Below are 21713 nucleotides of genomic sequence, written 5' to 3'. Positions count from 1 at the left end.
AGAAAATATTCGTATTTTGTCTTGTTTTTTTGTTTTGGCATTATAATCACTGCAGCTTCCCCAAAAACATTCATACTTTTTTTTTTTTTACGGATATTTTTTTCCAATTAATTTGTTTACGTATAGTTTTTTTGGTAAAAATGTTTACGAGTAAAAAAAAGGCAAAGTACGAATACGAATTTGAATTGGCCTTAATTTAACCCCATATTCTTTCTTATTTATTAGACAATTAGACCAGTGTTTGACTAGTTCTTTCCCCCCCCCCACAATTTTAGGTGTTTAAAAGGTCTTAAGTCCTCAAATTGTCACCTCACGGTCACCCCCTCCAAAAAAAGATCACGTGGGGACCCAAACCACTGTTCTATTGAACCATGTTGTGCAGCGCAAATAGCTGTTCTACAAGCTCTCAATGCTCACAGATGCATAGAAAGCTCGTACAAAGGCTTTATTGATCTAATATAGAATTTAAGCAATATGTTCAGAAGCATCTTCCATAAAATCTTAATGGTCTTGATATTTCATGTAAAAGGTTGGAGGGTTAAGCCCCAATCTGTGAATCTCTTCACCTGGTACTTGGTATGTAGTACAGCAGGAACAATATTATTTGAACGTAATTTCACATTTTGTATATGTGTTAAATGGTAGGAATCAGCACTGTGGGTCAGCTTTTTCACACTGTTTCACCAATCTCTAAATGGGACTATCATACAAACATTTTCAGTTGTGAAATCTCATTTTGCTACATGCATAGATTAAATCTAAACACATCTGAGCCGTTTAAATCTGAAAGGACTGATCACATGTCACTGCTTAAAGTTTTTGGGTGTGTTCTTTTTTTGTCACTTTCCAGATGGACAGGGGATTGCTGTCAGGCTGTCCAAACAGATAAAACATAGCAACACCAGATTGAGAAAGACTGTCTCAGAGTACAACAATCTGCCATGGCCTCCACAGACGGCCTCCTTCCCATCACAGTTCCAGTTTGAGCACGCAGCCGATGTCTCCTTCCCTGTTTATTTGACCTTAGATGAAAATGTGGGTGAATTTCAAATTCTGTCTAATATCGCCACTATACTGTACACATACTTAACCTGAGTCCCCCAGGGCTCTATACTAGGTCTTTTAGAATTTCCTTCTACAACAAAAGTCTATGCTGAAAATATTTTTGCTAAATGTTGTCCTAGAAAAGCGAGACTAGAGCAGTGGTTCTCAAACCTTTTCATGGCAAAGACCCCCTAATTGATAAAGAATTTGGCTGTGCACCTTCATTGGAAAATATTTTGTGCCAGTAATTATTTCTATTTATCTTGTATAGGCCTATCTGCTATTTTTAAATGGCCACGATAACACTTTGCTGGAGACAAACGCCTCCAAGGACTCCCTGGGGTTCCCGGCCCCCCTTTGATAACCAATGAGCTAGTGTTAATGGATGGGTTTTCCAAAGGAAAAAAGCATGTACTTGGCCTATGCAGTGCTTTGTGCCCATTGGGATGCATGGGCACAAAGCACCTGCATAGGCTAAGTATGTGCTTTTTTCCTTTGGGAAACCCATCTGATATTGTTAATAATAATATGCTTTATTGGTGATACTTTTTGCTTTACTACAGTAGGTGAGTTGTTTTACTCTTATTTTTACAGACAGAAGAGGGTGATCATCTAAGAGGGCTCAAAAGGCGTGCCATTGATGCCCTACACTTGAAGACCCGTGCCTCAGAGGAAAAGGCCATGCTGAGAAAGGAGATGACCACATATTTCGAACACCTTCAACAGCAAAAAGCTTCACTTCAGGCATCGATTGATGACAACATGCACCCTGGTGTGAAAGCGACCATTGTTGGCAACATTTTGCTTTTAGAAAAGAAACTGTGTGACGCTGTGTTGCTGTTCCAGCGTCACATTCCACTCACTGCTCTGCCGCAAGCCTACCTGTCAGAAGAGGAACAGGCCCCTGACTTGTACTCGCCTCTGTGCGAGGAGATTGATGATGATGATGATGATGATGATGGTGATGGTGATGATGGTGACGGTGATGACTAAATGTCTCATTTTGATTTGGGGAGGCCTATTTACAGGGTTCCCACGGTCATGACATTTCTGGAAAAGTTTTGAAATTAGAAAATACATTTTCCAGTACTGGAAAAGTTTTGGAATTGAGCAAATCCTGGTCCAGGTCCTGGAAAGTCCTGGAATTTTTTGTCTATGCATTGTTTTTGGCTAGTGATTTTGTAAAAAAAAAAAAAAATCAAAAACATACAAAATATGTAACAAAGCTTCCGCTGAAAATAGCTGATCGACAAGCTCACAATGCGACGCAGCGCGTCGCATTGTGAGCTTGTCGGTCGGCTGTTTTCAGCGTAAGCTTTCCCCACAACCGATGTTTGTGTTTAAGTGGCTAATGTACTGGGAGTGAAAACGAGCATAGGAATTAGACTCATCATTGTGCTGATTATTATTATCTATGGGCCTGGAAATTGCGCTGGGCTAAACTTCCAGCTATAAGCTACAAAATACAACAGCTCCAAGCGGGTGGACGCACCACGCTAGATTTCGTCACCGACCGTGTTTAACAGGACTGAGGAAAAGCAGCAAAGCGTCAAATATCTGTGCAGTTTTGCGGCGTTGCGGCTTTCCGTCTCTACATGTGAACATAGCATAATGGTGTACAATGCTGCTATTGTTTAATGTGTACGTTGTGTTTTAAAATGATGTTGACTTTATACACTTTTGCATCTCTCATTTTCATTAAAGCCTCAACCTGCGATTTCTTCAGCTGCTTAATTTGTATAACAGCAGGAACCACAGCATTAATGTGGAGGACTACATTAAATCACACATTGTAATAAATAGCCTAACACTTTGAGATTTGTTTGAATCCCTGTAGTTCTGGGTTTTTCAAGGTGGGTGTCTTGATGTAAGTCCAGGCTGTCAGAACACTGCTTATATTTGGATCATTTCAGTGTCACTTGCACTGTGGTGAGTTTAGATCAAGCTATGAGCTTGTAGATCGTGTGTACAATTTCCTGCAGAATAGGGATGCTGGGGTTTTAACCACATGAACAACACATGGGTACCCAGAGCTTGTCGGTTGGCTATTTGTCAGTGGAAGCTTTCCTCACAATACCAATGCTGTAGTTTAAAGGTTTAAGTGGTTCAACACCAAATATGTTACATATATGGCCAGATGAAATGTACGGTTGAGCCTCTCCCTCAACTACAGTATTCATTCACAGTATCCCTTAAACAGATAGTGTTGAGGATTTTTAAACATGTTTAAATACTCAACTTGGATAGATAGATAGATATCTCTATAGATAGATAGATATCTCTATAGATAGATAGATATCTCTATAGATCGATAGATATCTCTATAGATCGATAGATAGATATCGATAGATAGATATCTAGATAGATATCTCTATAGATAGATAGATATCTCTATAGATAGATAGATATCTCTATATATATATAGATAGATATCTCTATATATAGATAGATATCTCTCTATATATATATATATATATAGATATCTCTCTATATATATATATCTATATCTCTATATATATCTATATCTCTATATATATCTATATCTCTATATATATCTATATCTATATATATCTATATATATATCTATATATATATTTTTTTTTTTTTTTTTTATTAATGTATTATATATACACACACATTGCTTGCTATCTATCACGTTTACAATATACTATTGCAGCTACTGGGTTAGTCTCGTGTTAGAAAGAACTATTCCTCTCTCTCCGTTGTTAATATGACAAACGTGGTGGGAGTCTAAACCAGAGTTATAAATTAAACAGTCAACAGTCTTCGACAGTATTGTGCTGCACTTCCGCCCTGGACAGGATACGGAAATACTCTGTCTGTGCCAACGCGTCGTAACGCGTGGAAATAACCGGATACAGTAGTCAGTCTCAGCCTGGGATCGATCGCATTCCCAACGTGATATCTTCAAAAAAATAATCTTTGCACGTTCTCCCTCCGTACATCTACAAAGACGTTCAGATTTCAAATATAGAGTTATTTCCCCGGGGCTACAGATGTTACAATTATATACGGCCCAACCTCGGCACGAGTGCATTCTGTATTGTTTAGTAAAAAAGCATTTTAATCAGATCAGTGATAGGAGTTATAAGGTGCAATACACCCCAACGGCCGATGGGGTCGCGTTGTTAAAAGCCACCGATCGGATCAAAAATGATTATTATTAAACAACACGGAACATTATGCGTACATGTGAGGGGCCGTCCATAATTGTAACATCCTTGGCTATTGAGCAAACGCCGTATCTTTGAAATCTGAATGTTTATGTTGACGTAAGGACTAAAAAGGGAGAAAGTACCAACGCTATTTTGAAGATAATTATAATAAGACTGTCAGTCTTGTATCAGTGAACAATATAATGCAGAAACTTTCGTAAAATATTGCATATAACACTGAGAATAAAGGTTATGGGAGCAGTGTTGAAAAAAACGAAACAAAAAAAAACAGCAGTCACGTGACTGACATATCGGCCCATGTGATGTTATAGAACATTACATTATCAACAGACAGAATGTCTGATTAAAACATAGTGCCTGAACGAGAGTATGGGCATTTTCCATGGGACGTGAACATCATCAACAGAGACTATGTCTGATAACAACATAATGAGTTCCTCAGTATGGGCAATATGGCCATAATGGGCGCATTCTATGCAGTTAATAAAGGCTGATAATGGACATTCTATGTTCTGATAACGTTCGAAGCGGGTGGTTTTACGCTTCAGAAATGGACGGATATCCATGTTTGCTGCTGAATTTGTTTGAGCTATCAGTCACGCTACAGGTACACACCACAGATATAAAAAGCTAGATACCTCGTCCACCCACTGCAGTTGATTGGAGCGACCCGTCTCGCCTTGGTGGGCTCAAAAGAGGAAGTGTCGAGGGCAGGCTGCCACTCAAAAACACTACTGGCCAATCACAACGCGTCTTTTCCGGGACTTTTCCATTCAAACCTGCCCACCGACCTTACGCACACAGAAGAATTCCAAGCCTGTCAATCAAAAATGCCCACCAAGGCGAGACGGGTACCAGAGAGCCGGAAGAGGCGTCTACCTTTTTATGTCTGTGGGTTCAGGTAGGAAGAGGGCGGACTCACTTACTTCCGTCTTCCATTCCATCGCACGTGAATGCCAAAAGAAAATCATGTCACATGACATGACTAGGCCTACTCTTAAATTAAATTATTACAAAACAACTAAACATAATAGAATTCATATGTATTTCCCACAATTGTTTTATTTTTATTGATAGTTAAAAAGTGCACGCAAAAAATATTTTTTATTGAACATGTTTTGTCTAAAGTGCACAAGTCTGCCCGCCTGTCCCCCTGGCCATTTTGAGTGCTCTCCTTTTTTTTCATTGGTTGAACAAATGTATTTAATTTAAGGTATTTGTTTTGTAGAAAGCAATATATTTTTTTCTAAATTAAGAGATGCTTATAAAATTTGGTATTTTTCCTTCTTTGATGTGATGCTATACAGTACTATATACAGACTAATTTAGCTGTGGACCTCCTTGAACCCCCTCAAGGACCCCTGGGGGTCCTCGGAACCCCACTTTGAGAACCACTGGCCTTTAAATAAAGACAACAAGTAGTAGGATGAAAGATTAGACCTGCACACTGCCTCTTGCTAGTTCAAGACAATCATGTATTAGAGCAACATTACAATTTACTGCAATCCCTAACTTTTTGTCTCCACCAGCCGAAAGGCATGGGGAGAGACTCCGTTTTCGACCCTGTCCGTCCGTCCGTGTGTGAGTGTCTGTGTGTCTGTGCGTCCGTCCATCAGGTTTTACCAGCTAATCTCTGGCGCCGTTGGCCTGGTCACTGCCAAACTGTGCACACACACTCCCTGGATACCAATTCAGAACCTCTGCCCCACGTTTTTAATTCACATGGGCCTGTTCTAGCGCCACCATGAGGCAGACTTTTGCAAAACTAACTTTTGCCAGTACTCCTGCAGATTTTGTCCAAAAATCACACAAATGGGTAGACAGTATCTCTACAGGCAGCTTGTGATTACAGAGACATGCACATTCCCACTAGCTCAAGGAACAACCACTCTTTTCACATTGGCCTGTTATAGTGCCACCAGCAGGTCGACTTTTGCCAAACACATTTTTGGATCAAAATGCCTCAAATCATGCATGCAATCATGTCACATTGCCGTTAAAGGCCAAAGAAAACATGACACCCTTTTCACATGTAGCGGCGCGCCACCAGGACCTACCTGACCTGGTGGAGACCTGTGCTCGGAAGAGCACTGCTTCTAGTTTTTTTTCTTTTGTGAATAGGACATTATTTTGACCACTCTGGAGTATAGAGTATGTTCTGTTATGTTCCTGTGGTCAGGTAGGACACCTACAGGTTGAAGAGGGGTACTGCAGTAACTAAAAACAGAAGGTGATAAATCCATGCTGAAACATGAACGTTAATCTGATTGTATTGAATGTTTCCATTTCCCACAAAAGAATATTAAAAACTAAATGTATTAGTAGGACAGTATGAGTCACCAGAAAAAAAGGGTGTTTTTGATTACTTTATCCTGGTTAAAATGGAGTTTGAAGTTACAATGGGTGTGTATGGGGACGGGCCCAGACAGCATAATGCATTTCATATTAATCACACATCTGATTAGACTTAATGAGCTTGACCTGAGGATTTAAAGTACATCACTATAAAGGAAACTGCAAAGATTTGGTTGTATTCAACATTTATTTTTTATAAAAGTAGAAAAAAGGTCCACAGTAAATTGGAATTGTCTGATGGATATAAACATATTTGGTAAAATAATTTGAGACTCTCCCTCTGGCAGAGTCACCTTCCTTTGTTGCAAAGAACAAAAACAAATCACACAACAAATGCTTCACACAAAATTAAAATAATGCATAAGTAAAAGCAAAAACATAGCTATAATAATAATAAAAAACAGTAATAGACACTAAGACAGTGCAAATTGATTGTCGTACAAATTATTGCAATCAATGATGTGTGTATTTGGCTTTGGACATTGGAACATTTAAATCAGACTTGCCTTTTAGGCTTTGTAAATAAAAGTTGCATGGAACATAAAAAGGTAAATGGTGCATTTATACAGCGCCACCTACTGCTCATCAGGAGCAACTGGGGGTTCAGAGTCTTGACTTAAATATACTAATAAATGACTGACAGTGACTGCGACCAATCATCAACATACATAATGGACTACGTCCACAAATACAACAACCTCTTAACAGACACACGTCCATGAAGATGTCACATGACTCCTTACAGCAAGGGTCTTCAACAGGGGGTCCGGGACCCCTAGGGGGTCCTCAGAGTTACTACAGGGGGTCCTCCAAATCTTTGTGTGATAGGAGCTTTTTTTTCTCCTTTTTTATATTAACCACTTCTTGAACCATAGTGTCCATATTCTGAGAACTTTAGCCAAAAATAGCCGATCTACAAGCTCACAACGCCTCGTGCTGCGAGGCGTTGTGAGCTTGTAGATCGGCTATTTTTGGCAAAGAGCTTTGGTGTAGAGGGAGAAGAAGAGCAGACTAAGTACAGAGTGAAAGGCCAAATGTATTATGTATTGACGGTTCAAGTGGTTAAATATCTGAAAACACAAATTGACATGAAACCAAAATACACTGAGGATTGTGCCGTCAAACGATGAAACTATATGAAATCTATGGGTTGTGGGGGTCCCTGCTTCATCTCTCTCTCAACTAAGGGGTCCTTGGCCTGAAAACGTTGAAGACCCCTGCCTTACAGGGTATTGTTTGGACAAGAAATAGTTTTGCCAGTGGAAGTTATTGCGACCGTCAGGGAGCAGTTTACTATGAAAACCTCCACCGGCCGTCCGTCCGTCCGTCCGTCGGTCGGTCGGTCGGTCGGTCACACGTCACACCTTTGCCCTGCTCATATCTCCGCATCAGTATATAGGGCTTGTTTGTTTATTGTATGACATCACGCCACATCATCAGCTGTGGACTCTGTGATGTCATCGTATCTCCATATATGGCCATCTCCGTATATGGAGATATAAGTCGTCCATGCCCAAGTATGGGCTGGTGAGGTCAGACTTTGTGTGATGCGTAGGTTATCTCCATATATGGAGATTCAACATTCCAGGCAATGCTCTCTTCCCTGGTGAGAATTGCCCCTTTATATAGGGCTTGTTTGTGTATTGTATGACATCACGCCACATCATCAGCTGTGGACTCTGTGATGTCATCGTATCTCCATATATGGCCATCTCCGTATATGGAGATATAAGTCGTCCATGCCCAAGTATGGGCTGGTGAGGTCAGACTTTGTGTGATGCGTAGGTTATCTCCATATATGGAGATTCAACATTCCAGGCAATGCTCTCTTCCCTGGTGAGAATTGCCCCTTTATATAGGGCTTGTTTGTGTATTGTATGACATCACGCCACATCATCAGCTGTGGACTCTGTGATGTCATCGTATCTCCATATATGGCCATCTCCGTATATGGAGATATAAGTCGTCCATGCCCAAGTATGGGCTGGTGAGGTCAGACTTTGTGTGATGCGTAGGTTATCTCCATATATGGAGATTCAACATTCCAGGTGTAACTATGGCTACCCGTATGACGTGAGAGGTGGAGGTTGTGATATTTGTGGAGATAAGCGACCAACGGTCGCTTATCTCCCGATTAGGGAGTCTTACTGGTGCTAAACATAAGCAACAACGTCACATGCAATATAAACATGGAATGCATTTTTAAATGTGAGTGCAGTGACCACTTATCCATTGCATCATATGGGCGGTGGGGTTCATTTGGTGCAGACCTGCGCCTGCATTGTTAAGGCATCTATAGAGACACACGGGAACCTACAAATTCACACCCACAATTGAGACAGTGACACCACTTGGGGTAAGGGAGAACGGTGCACTGCAAGCCAGCCCATAGAAGTCAAATTGCAATTCAACTGTAGTTAGCCTACTTTTAAAATAATCCTACATGAACTGAAGACAATATTGAAGTAAAAATATGTTTCCAAATGTATGGACTGTCTTAGTCAACATACCTTCTTGTTTTCTAAATAGATGAAGTGTTTAACATTTAATTTGATACTTGAATGTGTTAGCCATACAGAGCAGAGGGGAGACAGTAGACAGAGAACATGTCTAGAGCACCGCAGTGTGACATTACATCGCTTTGATAATGTAAACATTATGTTTTCTCATGCCAATAAAGTTCTTTGAATTGAAATTGTACATTGATTCTATAGAGACACACGGATGCCTACACATTCCAGCCCACGATTGAGACACTGCCACCACTTTGGGTAAGGGAGAACTGTGTACTGCAGCTGCATCCTTATGAGACAGCCCCCCTACCCCCCATTTAGTTTGAGTCATATTTTTGTCATCTGATTTTATTTTAGTTTTAGTCAACTAAAATGTTATTTGGCGGCCATGATGGCATGCCTGATTTTATACTTGGTTGTGTGCTGAAAATAGCAGATCTACAAGCTCACAACCTGTCGCGCTGCGTCACGTTGTGAGCTTGTAGATCGTCTATTTTCAGAGAGCAACACCCGATCGCAACCAAACATACAATGACTTGTCTTTTAGTTCTACTGGATCTCTTCTCCACTAATAGTCCCTCCCTGACATTTTATGAAATTGACAATTCTATATTTAGTCTTAGTTTTAGTCATCATAGCTCAGTGTTTGTTTAGCTTTTATTTAGTCAGTGAAAAAAGGAAGTCGACAGACATTTTTCATCATATTTTTAGTTGGTGAAATCAACACAACTTTAAGTACATTTTGATGCCAATACTTTTGCACTTTTACTTGGAATTCTGGACTTTTACTTTTATCAGAGTATTTCTATGTTGCAGTATTGACTGTACTGTAGACATATAAAATATAAATATATACATAAACTATGTTGCTGTCTGCTGGAAACCTTGGATGTCCAAAATGCTTCCTGTGTTCAAACACACATCCATAGCAACCATATTGGTTGATGTCAACTCATCAGAGACATTATCTGTCCTCACAAAGACACACTGAGGAGGAGGAGGGGAATATGGGGTCCTTATTTAGCCCAAACCCAGGGTAGAGTGGTTCAGTGAATGTGGACTGAAAGGTGTAAATGTGTGTCAGTGAGTCCAAGGACACGTCATAGAAGGACAGAGTTCCAGCAGCATGGTCTACATACACTGCTACTCTTTTAGAGCCAGAGGGATCAACAGGGAGGAGAGTGGTCCTACTATTGTGAGAGACAGTGTAACCGCCTCCCCAACAGTACAGACTCCAGGACAGATCTTTTTCCCCAAGTCCATTAGGACCCTCTCCTCTCCTGCTGATTCCTCTGTAAGCCAGTCCTATCTCAACCCTTCCACTCGTCTCTACCTCCCAGTAACAGCGTCCAGTCAGACCCTCTGTACACAGAACCTGATCACACTTATCATCAAATCTGTCCTGATGATCAGGGTATGACTGAAGCTCCGCCCCCTTTAGATGAGTCACCTTCCTGTTGCTCTCAGACAGACAGAGTGTTCTGCTCACTGTGTTTGGATCCAGTGTGAGACGATGGAAGTCTGATGAGAGAACAAGACAGGAAACATTACAAATATTTAATATTTAAAAAGTATTACAATATTCAGAGAGAGAGAGAGAGAAAGAGAGAGAGAGAGAGAGAGAGAGAGAGAGAGAGAGAGAGAGAGAGAGAGAGAGAGAGAGACAGACATTGGTTTACAGTAACTGAGTACACAATAAGTTAATGTTGTGTAGTTAAGGTACTAATACCTGAGTATTTGTATTACTGGATACTTGTGACTTTCACTACATTTCAAAGACACATATTGTACTTTTAACTCCACTACATTTGTAGGAAGAGAAAACATTTATTTATTATGAATTATTATGCCCTGTTTTTAAGTAAAAATTGCTTGTAAGAACGTCTATTTTCATTATGATTGATAGGCTATTAGTGTTGATTTTGTCTAAACTAAAACTATGACGAAAAATGTTCGTCAACTTTTTTCACTGTGGAAAACTAAATAAAAACTAAACACACATTTAAGATAATATGGCTAAAACTAAGACTAAATTTACTGACAATTTTGTAAAAATAAATAAAAGTAGACTAAAATGTTAGGGAGGGACTAGTGGAGACGAGATCCAGTAGAACTAAAAGACAAGTTATTTTATGTTTGGTTCAGCTCGGGTGTTGTGCTCTGAAAATAGCAGATCTACCAGTAAGACTCCCTAATGGGGAGATAATTGACCGTCAGGTCACATGTATACACCAGGGGCCGTGGAGTGGAGCAGTAGCTTGTAGATCGGCTACCTTAGACTATTTTCCCATATGTTTTTCCAAGCGGCGTGGGGGTCTGCGGGGTCCGCCTGGGTACCCCCTAGATGCCGGCCCCGTTTCTCGCTGGGGGCCCGAGTTACGGCCTTTTTAGCGGGCTGCAGTGGCGGGGGTCCACAGGTAGGTGGCGGGGGTCCGCCGGTAGGTGGTGGGGGTCCGCCGGTAGGTGGTGGGGGTCCGCCGGTAGGTGGCGGGGGTCCGCCGGTAGGTGGCGGGATCTGCCGGTAGGTGGCGGGGGTCCGCCGGTAGGTGGGGGGGGTCTACAGGTAGGTGGCGGGGTCTGCCGGTAGGTGGCGGGGGTCTACAGGTAGGTGGGGGGGTCTACAGGTAGGTGGGGGGGTCTACAGGTAGGTGGCGGGGGTCTACAGGTAGGTGGGGGGGGTCTACAGGTAGGTGGCGGGGGTCTACAGGTAGGTGGCGGGGGTCTACAGGTAGGTGGGGGGGGTCTACAGGTAGGTGGCGGGGGTCTACAGGTAGGTGGGGGGGTCTACAGGTAGGTGGTGGGGGTCTACAGGTAGGTGGGGGGGTCTACAGGTAGGTGGGGGGGTCTACAGGTAGGTGGCGGGGGTCTACAGGTAGGTGGCGGGGGTCTGCCGGTAGGTGGCGGCGGACGGCCCCGACTTTACGGCCAGAACAAGTGGAATACGTCCTAACAACAGGGCTCGGGCTGAATTTTTAAGCTCATACACACACTCTCACACAGACACGCACGCACGCACGCACGCACGCACGCACGCACGCACGCACGCACGCACGCACGCACGCACGCACGCACGCACGCACGCACGCACGCACGCACGCACGCACGCACGCACGCACGCACGCACACGCACACACACACACACACACACACACACACACACACACACACACACACACACACACACACACACACACACACACACACACACACACACACACACACACACAACTAGGCTTGGAACAGCAGCATTTTGGTTTACACAGCAGTCTTTGACAGTGGGAATGTGGGATTAACCAACGGTACAATCTTTGACAAGGAGGCTATAGCACTGCAGCCGACATGAATGACACAAGTCACTGCCATGAATACTTTGGGATATTAATTTAAACCATATCCGTGCGCGTTCATTTGGTTACAAGCAATAATTCCCCATGGCCATGATCTCACAGGCTCGCCACATTAATGACAGATATCCTGGAAACTAAAGGTCATCTGAATGCAGTGGTTGCAGAATGAATGAGGCTCTAAGCATTGATGGATGAAGGCTGGCTGGTGTTGAGTGATCTCCAGGTGGCATAAATAAATCCACGGCGCCCACGGGGAAGATGGTGCGCTGTGGGCACAGGTGGAGCGTCGGGTTTCATCATTAACTCCAGCATGTACAGTAGCTACTGTATACATTGAGAGACCCCACGGTTATGTTTGGGCACGTTTGAGTGCTTAAACTATAGCAATCATGTACCGGTATTCCGCACTGGCTGGCCATCTCCCCGGTGGGCCGTGGACCCTCAAATAAATCATCCACAGTGTGCACTGGGCTGGGCACAGCCAGGTTTGGACCTTCAGGTTTTATCCTTAATGCGTTCGTATCTATGCTTGTTCTGAGCCAGATCTGCAATAGACTGTTAGTGTTAAAGCACTTAATGTAGATTGCTTCCATATCGCTAGATTTTGATTGCTTGTCATTGTAACTTGGAAATAAAATCAGCGTACATGTCCATGATGTAGCTGGTTATATATTTTTATAAAATGTTATATTTTCACAGGATTATTTATTAGTGTGTTAGATATGCATTTCCGAGTGAATACATGTGTCCATTGTCTGTCAGATAGTTAGACAATGCTGCCCTGCATGTCTACAATGGAATAAGAGGTGTAAGATGAATCTTACACCACCTCTGAACTTGATGTGAGATTTGATCCCGCCCTACACCAACGTCACATTGAAATGATAAATGCAGAGACTTGCCTAAATGTCGGTGTACGCCAACATTTTGATCTGCACCACGTTGATAAATGAGGGCCAGTGTGTTTGGGGGACATTAAGCAGAATGTGTGGCAGAAGGAGGGTTGAACATTGCAGAAGGTGTGTCAGGTAGAGGTAGTGTTTTGTAAACAAGCATCAGCTGGTGTGAAGGACCAGGCCAAGAGCAGAGAAACCTCCTGCATTCACTGGAAGCTCTACTGAAGAGCTTTCAGGACAGCATCCAGGGAGGGAGGGGCCAACAGAGGAGAAAACACTGTATACAAATACAGACAGACAGACAGACAGACAGACAGACAGACAGACAGACAGACAGACAGACAGATACTCACATCTTGAGAGGTTTTGAGGATTAGGATTAGAATTCCAGAATTCTCCTCCATGTTTCACTCTGTAGGAAGTAGAACAACAATGCATCAATGTCTGACTGTCTAACACAACGTCTCCACTACCTGACACTACAGTGTTTCTGCTACTAGTGAAATGACGGGAATTTGCTAAAATTGTGGGATCTTGCAAAAGAAAAATATGTGTTTTGATTAGAAAAGGTGATTGAAAAGGTGACTCACCCTTTCCTTACTAGGCTACTGTAGTATAACTTTATGAACGTGGCAAAGCTCAGTTTACAAGGAGTGCAATGAATGTTGCATCAAGGTGGATTAATTTAAATTGTCATTATTTGAATTTTAACGGAGCAGATAATATAGACATTATGTTTTATTGAGCAAGGGAGGAGATTATATCTTCTGTCTTGCACAGAGTCGGTGTGCGCACGCACGCACGCACGCACGCGCACACACACACACACACACACACACACACACACACACACACACACAGGAGCACTGTTTTTTCACAGCAGTTTTGCTTCTGTGTGAACAACTGGTGAGGATTACTTTATAAACTTTATTTGGAAAAATGCAGTGGTGGAAAAAGTACATTTTCTACTGAAGTAAACGTATCAATACTGCATTGTAGAAGTACTCTGTTACAAGTAGCAGTCCATAATTCAAAATTTACTTGAGTAAAAGTACAAAAGTATTGGCATCAAAATCTACTTAAAATACTAAAAGTAAAAGTCCAAAATGTTTGAAAATAGCAGATCTACAAGCTCACAACGTGTCACGATGTGACGCGTTGTGAGCTTGTAGCTTGGCTATTTTCAAATAGCCAAGGTATAAAATAGGGCTAAAGTGGTTTATGTATGTTTTAACATATTATAATTTAGATCAGCAAAGTAACTAGTGTTAATGAAATCTTGCAAGCCCAGCTTATTTTATGTATTTCGCCTGTATATTTTTACTAGCACAATAGACGTTATGCCATTGGAACATGAAACAAGGGAATCACTGCACTAACCAACATGGACACAGTCCAAGTCTACTCACTGCAGAGACTCCAGTCCAGAGAAGTTCTTCAGTCCAGACACCGGCAACACGTTGAAGTTCAAGTCTAATTCTCTCAAATGAGAAGGATTAGATCTGAGAGCTGAGGCCAGAACTTCACAGCTTCTCTCTGACAACCAGCAGTTCATCAGTCTAAATGACAAATAAAACACACAATGTTTGATTGTCTGCTATAAAATACATTATTCTGAGAACCTGCTTACAACCACCTATTAAAGGATCTGGTCTGGATGGATTGTCTGGGTTTTAGAGTAGAAAACCAGACAGAGTAACATGAACTAAATAATCTTTACTTAATCTCGCAACAGACAGGAAACAGCAACATGTTGAAAACAGATGATCCAGCAAAGAGACTGAAAACAGAGTTTCTAAATGGTTAGTTCCAATACTTAATTCTGATTGGCTGGTTTCTGATTAAACCAGTGTCTAAATGACATGATAATCCACACCTTGAATCAGTTTATATCAAACCCAGGTGCGTTATTTCTTTCCACAGTGTTGTGAAGCTGAACTAGAGAAGGGAGCGCTTGATTTTCTCTCAAATCCTGCCGTGCGGGGCTTATAAGCTCCACCCACACACATAGGACTGTAAGTGAGTGCCTCTGGGCGGGGCTTGTAAAAACACCAAGCGCCCCCCCCTATAACCCATTCTGATTGCAACAGGTGTTTCTGCAGCCTGGCCGGGAACTACTTTCTTGTAGCTGGGAACTACTTTCTTGTAGCTGGGAACTACTTTATTGTAGCTGGGAACTACTTTCTTGCAGACCTTGTAGTGAATTATTAGTGAAATAGAACAGTTTTAGTTGGTACATGTCTATGATTTATCATGTTGACATATTGTAACGGTTTTAGAAAAGCAAGAAGCCACGCGAGGCATGTGGTTACCTGTATTTTATAACGGCTGAGAGGGTTGGAGACACTCGGCTTCGCTTGTGTCTCACCACGCCTTTCAGACGTTATAAAATACTGGGTAACCACATGCCTCTTGTGGCTTTATTGCTTCATTATACACACAAGACCTAACAGGTCAAAGGTCAATTGATGGACAGTTTAAGACAAGTGAAGTTGATAACTGCTGATGTCACAGACACAGGAAGGACATCTGCTGGAGAAAGAGACGATACAGACCAGTGGTGGAATGGAACTAAGTACATTTACTCAACTTCTGTACTTAAGTACAAGTTTAGTTTACTTTATTTACTTTACTTGATTATGTCAACTTTGTATATTTTATACTTCTACTGCACTACATCTATAGAGGCAAACACTGTAATTTTTACTCATTAATTATTTGAAAACTTTAGTAACCATTTACTTCAGATCTGATTTAGATTATTGCAATATACCATAACCAGCTATTTTATCACCTATTATACACTTTTTTTTATTTCGACACATTTTGAAAACATAAAAAGGGGGCATTCTGCATAATGAGTATTTGGTAATAAAGTGTATTTATTACTTTTACTAGTAACAGAGCTGCATTGTGATATTGCCACTTGGATTGTTTTACCCTGATACAGACAGACAGTCTTTGAGTGGTTTGAGTGAATTTAGTGAACATGTACATACTGTAGTTACTGTACCTCCTCATTATCCCAGTCAATGTGTGTTACTATGATATCAACATTATTCATGCCACAATATTCATATTATAATCACATGATAAATCACTGATGGAAATAATGATTGTAAATTAATCTCACCGTAGAGTCTCCAGTCTACAATGAGGACTTTTCAGTGCAGCACAGAGTAGATCCAGTAGATCCAGGTCCAGGTTGTTGTAACTTAAGTCCAGGTGTCTCAGATGGGATGGATTAGAACTGAGAGCTGAAGACACAACTTCCATGTGTTCCTTCTTGAGGAGATCACCAAAGCCAACAAGTCTGTAATTAGAGGTGGTCAATCAGACCACACACACACACACACACACACACACACACACACACACACACACACACACACACACACACACGTCAAGTCCATTTATTTATAAAGCAGATTTAGTTTTTAAAGTGCTGTACATCATGAGAACGCAGTAAAAACAAATACAATACAAAGCAAAAACAATCGAAACATTTGTAAACATTTAAAACATTGTAAGAACAGCTATAAAAACAAAACATTTAAGATATAAAACAATGACAGATAAAAGGCACAGGGAGGGAGGGGTCTAGGGCTCAAATGCTAGGGTGAAGAGGTGTGTTTTAAGTCAGCTGGAAGCAGGGCCGGCGCGTATAGGTGAACTAGTCAACTACCTAGAGCGACACTTCTGAGAGGCGCCGAAAATGTGTTGGGGAAAAGACAGAGAGAGAGGGAGAGAGCGAGAGCGAGCGAGCGAGCGAGCGAGGGAGGGAGGGAGGGAGGGAGAGAGGAAGGGAAAAAAAGAAAAAAGAAAAGAAAAACTGACAGCGGCAGTGTTGGCCAACCCGGTGCATGCAGCTATTAAAAAATGTGCCAATCACTTCACCTGAAGCCGCTTCGGGGGAGGGAGAGACGCCCACGTAATACCCAAACAGCTGCCCTGCCCTGGTAAACACACACCCACTCAACCCGCCAAGTCTGAACTCAAGTAAACAGGAAGCACAGACAGGTAGTATAACTAGCAAATATGTAAAAAAGACTAACTATAAAGATTATCAGGCTGTGAGTACAAAAAGAGGCGGTGAAGGAGAAATAATTACAAAAAACACCATTAAGTCCACGGTGTCCACCGTCAGAGAAGGGCACACAGAGTTAGAGGAATTAATTTACCCAAAACCAGGATGATTATACGAGAGGATTTTCAGAGGCTCATTACAGTAATGCCCGCTGTGTTCATTTCTGAAAGGTAAGGCCTGGCAGCTGCCCATTATTATTTGTTTTATTTGCTGTGGTTGATCAACTTGCTGACTGCTGCTGGCTGCACACAGTTTGTGTGTCATGTGCTTGTGTGTGGTTATGCACAACGGCTGTGCTGAGCGCTGACTTAACCTTTGTGTGTTTAATGGAGAGAGATTGGACTTTTCTTATTTCATTTGAGGAGTTGGTTAATAGGCTATTCGTTTTTGTAAAAGATTACAACACTTAGCAACCTGTGGTTTATGGACACAGTGCGTTTTACTTTGTGAAGCCGGCGGCTCCGAGAGAGCTTTACTAGAGCACTGGATGGAAGGCTGTTCCAGGGAGCTGGGCCAGCCACAGAAAAAGCTCTGTCACCCTTTTGCCTTAGATTGGCCGTTGTAACTTTGAGGTGTGTGTGTGTGTGTGTGTGTGTGTGTGTGTGTGTGTGTGTGTGTGTGTGTGTGTGTGTGTGTGTGTGTGCGTGTGTGCGTGCGTGCGTGCGTGTGTGTGTGTGTTCGTGCGTATCGCTGTTGATTTAACTATCATGTCTAGTTATAGTGTAGTGGTGTGAAGGTACAGTACATTGTTTCTGTTATAAGTTTTCTATTCACATGACTACTAACCGAGCCTTTCTGCTGTTCCTCACAGCTGGGATGAGTCTGCGTCGCCCATACACGTCTGTGTTGTATTTGTCCAGGTCCAACTCCTCCAGAACATCCTCTGACATCTGCAGCATGTGGGCCAGAGCTGAACACTGGGTTGGAGACAGTTCTGTCTTTGATCTGTCACCTGACTTCAGGTACTGTTGGATCTCCTGATGCACTGAGTGGTCGTTCATCTCCATCAAACAGTGGAAGATGTTGATACATCTGTCAGGAGAGGCATCGTAATCACTCATCTTCAGGTTGTTGATGGCTCTCTGGATGCTCTCTGGACTGTACTGTATCTGAACCAGTAGACCTCCTAACAGACTCTGGTTGGACGGCAGTGAGAGACCATGAACGAAGCGGAGAAACAGGTCCAGGTGACCATTCTTACTCTTTATGGCTTTACGGTTGGCTGCGTCCAGGAATTCCTCCAAGGACATGTCACTGGTGTAATCATTTCCCCTTCTGTCACGTCCCAGGAATGTCTTCAGTACCTCCATGTTCTTCTGTGTGAAACAGTGGAACAGGTAGACTGCAGCCAGAAACTCCTGGATGATCAGATGAACAAAGCAGTAGACTGCTCTCTGGAAGAGCACGCCCTCTCTTTTGAAGATCTCTGTGCACACTCCTGAGTACAGCAAGGCGTCTTTCACATCCAGACCACACTCTTCCAGGTCTTCTTGGTAGAACATGATGCTGCCTTTCTCCAGATGTTCAAACGCCAGCCTGCCCAGCTTCAGAAGAACCTCCCTGTCCTTCTCCATGATCTGATGTTGATTCTCTCTCTCTTTTCTGTTTCTTTTCTTGTTTCTTTTCTTCCCCTGATGAGGCTCATCATACTTCAGCTCCTTCCTCTTTGTCTGGACCAACAGGAAGTGGCAGCACATGGCAGTCAGGGTCGTGGGCAGCTGTCCTGTCTCGTCTGTCTTCACCATGTCCTCCAGAACGGTAGCGCTGATCCAACAGAAGACTGGAATGTGACACATGATGTGGAGGCTCTTTGACGTCTTCATGTGTGAGATGATTCTGCTGGCCAGCTCCTCATCACTGAATCTCTTCCTAAAGTACTCCTCCTTCTGGGGATCTGTGAAGCCTCGTACTTCTGTCACCAGGTCAACATATGCAGGAGGGATCTGATTGGCTGCTGCAGGTCTGGTGGTTATCCAGATGAGAGCCAATGGGAGCAGATTCCCCTCGATGAGGTTTGTCAACAGCCCGTCCACTGATGATGTCACTGTGACATCAGAGATGATGTCATTGTTGAAGTTGAAGGACAACCTGCTTTCATCCAAACCATCAAAGATGAAGCCAACCTTCCAGACAGCGAGCTGCTCTGCTGTGACCTTCTTCAACGTTGGATGGAAAACATGGATCAGTGAGAGAAGACTGTGCTGCTCATCTCTGACCAAGTTCAGCTCCCGGAATGAGAAAGGAACCAGGAGAATGACATCTTGATTTTCCAAACCCTTTGCCCAGTCCAGAACGACCTTACGCACAGAGAAGGTTTTTCCAATGCCAGCGACGCCCTTGGTCAGAACTCTTCTGATTGGTGTCTCTCTGCCAAGGAGGAGGGGCTTGAAGATGTCACAGCAGTTGATTGGTTGGTCATGGAGGGTGTTCTTCTTGGAGAGCGTCTCAAGCTGGTAGACCTCATGTTGGTTATTAACCCCTTCACTCTCTCCCACTGTGATGTAGAGCGCTGTGAAGATGCTGCTGAGGGAGGGCACTTCAGTGACGTCTGTCACACGATCCAGACTGTTCAAAGTGATCTTATAAACCTTTAAATCCTCCTGCACACTGACACCTGCTATGAGAAGACAATGAAGACATTTTAAACATTCAGTTGAATTTATAACTTTACATTCTTACAGCTGTGTACATATATATTAGGGTTACATGTCCTCTATTAGAATAAATCAAATAAAAATAAAATAAGAAAATACTATTTGAAAATGTCTTCTACCATCTAAATATTAAAGTAATTAACATGGAATTCTAATTTGGTATGTGCCGATGTGACCTCCATATATGGGCATTCCCTTATGAAGTCCTGTTAGATATAATATTGATGACATCAGGGATCTCCATGTATGGGCATAAAAGGGATTCTGTTGAGTGGTCAGCATGTGCCGTTTTACATACTAAACTGTGACCTTCGGTCACAATTAAAGTAATTAACATTGTAATCTCAAACGGACCACAGCGTGCATGATCCGTGCAACATTGTGCATGATGGACACGCCCACGTTATGGCAGTCATCGCGAAAACCCCTTTTTTCTGGGCATTTTTGTGTCAAGTCTTACTGTGTCCACTGCTGGTGTGACTGGGTGACTTCAGTCTACGTCTGGTCCTGAAGATCTTTCCACACTGGGGACAGTCATGGTGTCCTGTTGGAGCAGACTGCTCCCAGTATGAGGTGATGCACTGTCTGCAGAACCAGTGTCCACAGCTGCTAGAGACTGGATCTGTCAGAACCTCCTCACACACTGAACACCTGGACGCCTGCTCTGTCACAACACACACCCTCTTCCTCTTCCTGTGGAGGAGAATAATTATTTATTAGGACTATTATAGTCCTGCTGGATAGATTTTTTTCAATGTATTATAGATAGATATGTATTTGTATTATGTATTATGGCTTTATTCCTGGTGAAAATAATGGTATTTCTATACTGCTTGGAGTTGTTATAATAGTGTACACGCTGTCATGCAATTACCGTAATTGCTGGACTATAAGCTGCACCTGAATATAAGCTGCACCAGCTAAATTTAAAGGGAAAAAAAAGTTTAAATATATAAGCCGCACCTGACTATAAGCCGCAGGTGGCCCTCATGTTTCTCACTAGAGTGCCACTGGTGGCCGTTAGCTGTATAAATCTATATATAAATCCTTGTTAACCCTGCAAGGCCTCAATGTTGCTTTTTGGCGACACTTTTTAAATCATTTTTTTAAAAATGTTATAATTAGTTTTCCTGTTCTTTTTTCACATTAACATCACCATTAAATCCTATTGTTTAGTATTACAATGCCATTGGCCACAATATTTGCATATAAATACCCCCCACAGAGACTGACATTCACACCTGCCAGAGAAGTTGAAATTCCAGCGTCTGGATGAACAACATCTCACTTTTTAACAGAAGCTATTCCTCACTAAAACATAAGTAAAATGCCTGTAATATTTTTTTCGTGATCATTAGAATGTGCATATGTTAATATTGTGAAAAATATCCCCAAAATGCAAATTAGAGCATGATTTATGATTTATGGCTATAAAACCTTACAAAAACATTATTTTTTTTAAATTACATTTTCCTGTGATTAGGACTCCTACAACACCATCTGATTTTTTTTTTTCTTTTTTTTTTTTTTTGCCAGTAGAAATTAATTCGGGTCTTGCAGGGTTAAAGACCATTGTAAAATGAGCTGCACCGTTGGAAAAGCCGCAGGGTTCAAAACATG

At 42.2% G+C, this 21713-nt stretch overlaps 1 protein-coding gene across 1 annotated transcript in view; it reads right to left on the bottom strand.

Annotated features, from left to right (window-relative positions):
• Positions 1–8851: 8851 nt before the first annotated feature.
• LOC308290307 (protein NLRC3-like) overlaps positions 8852–21713 on the bottom strand; it is a gene marked incomplete at both ends in the record, with an annotated part of 35105 nt that continues 22243 nt past the window's right edge. The window contains 4 exons of the mRNA XM_080732093.1: positions 8852–8909; positions 16486–16665; positions 18226–19987; positions 20554–20786. Of these exons, the coding sequence (XP_080588219.1) occupies positions 8852–8909; positions 16486–16665; positions 18226–19987; positions 20554–20786 (2233 nt within the window). The remainder of the gene's footprint in view (positions 8910–16485; positions 16666–18225; positions 19988–20553; positions 20787–21713) is intronic.

This window comes from Nannobrachium achirus (assembly GCF_963921795.1).
Source record: "Nannobrachium achirus genome assembly, chromosome: 1".
Lineage (NCBI taxonomy): Eukaryota > Metazoa > Chordata > Actinopteri > Myctophiformes > Myctophidae > Nannobrachium > Nannobrachium achirus.
The sequence above is the reverse complement of the archived record's forward strand: the minus strand, read 5'-3'. Positions and strand labels throughout refer to the sequence as shown.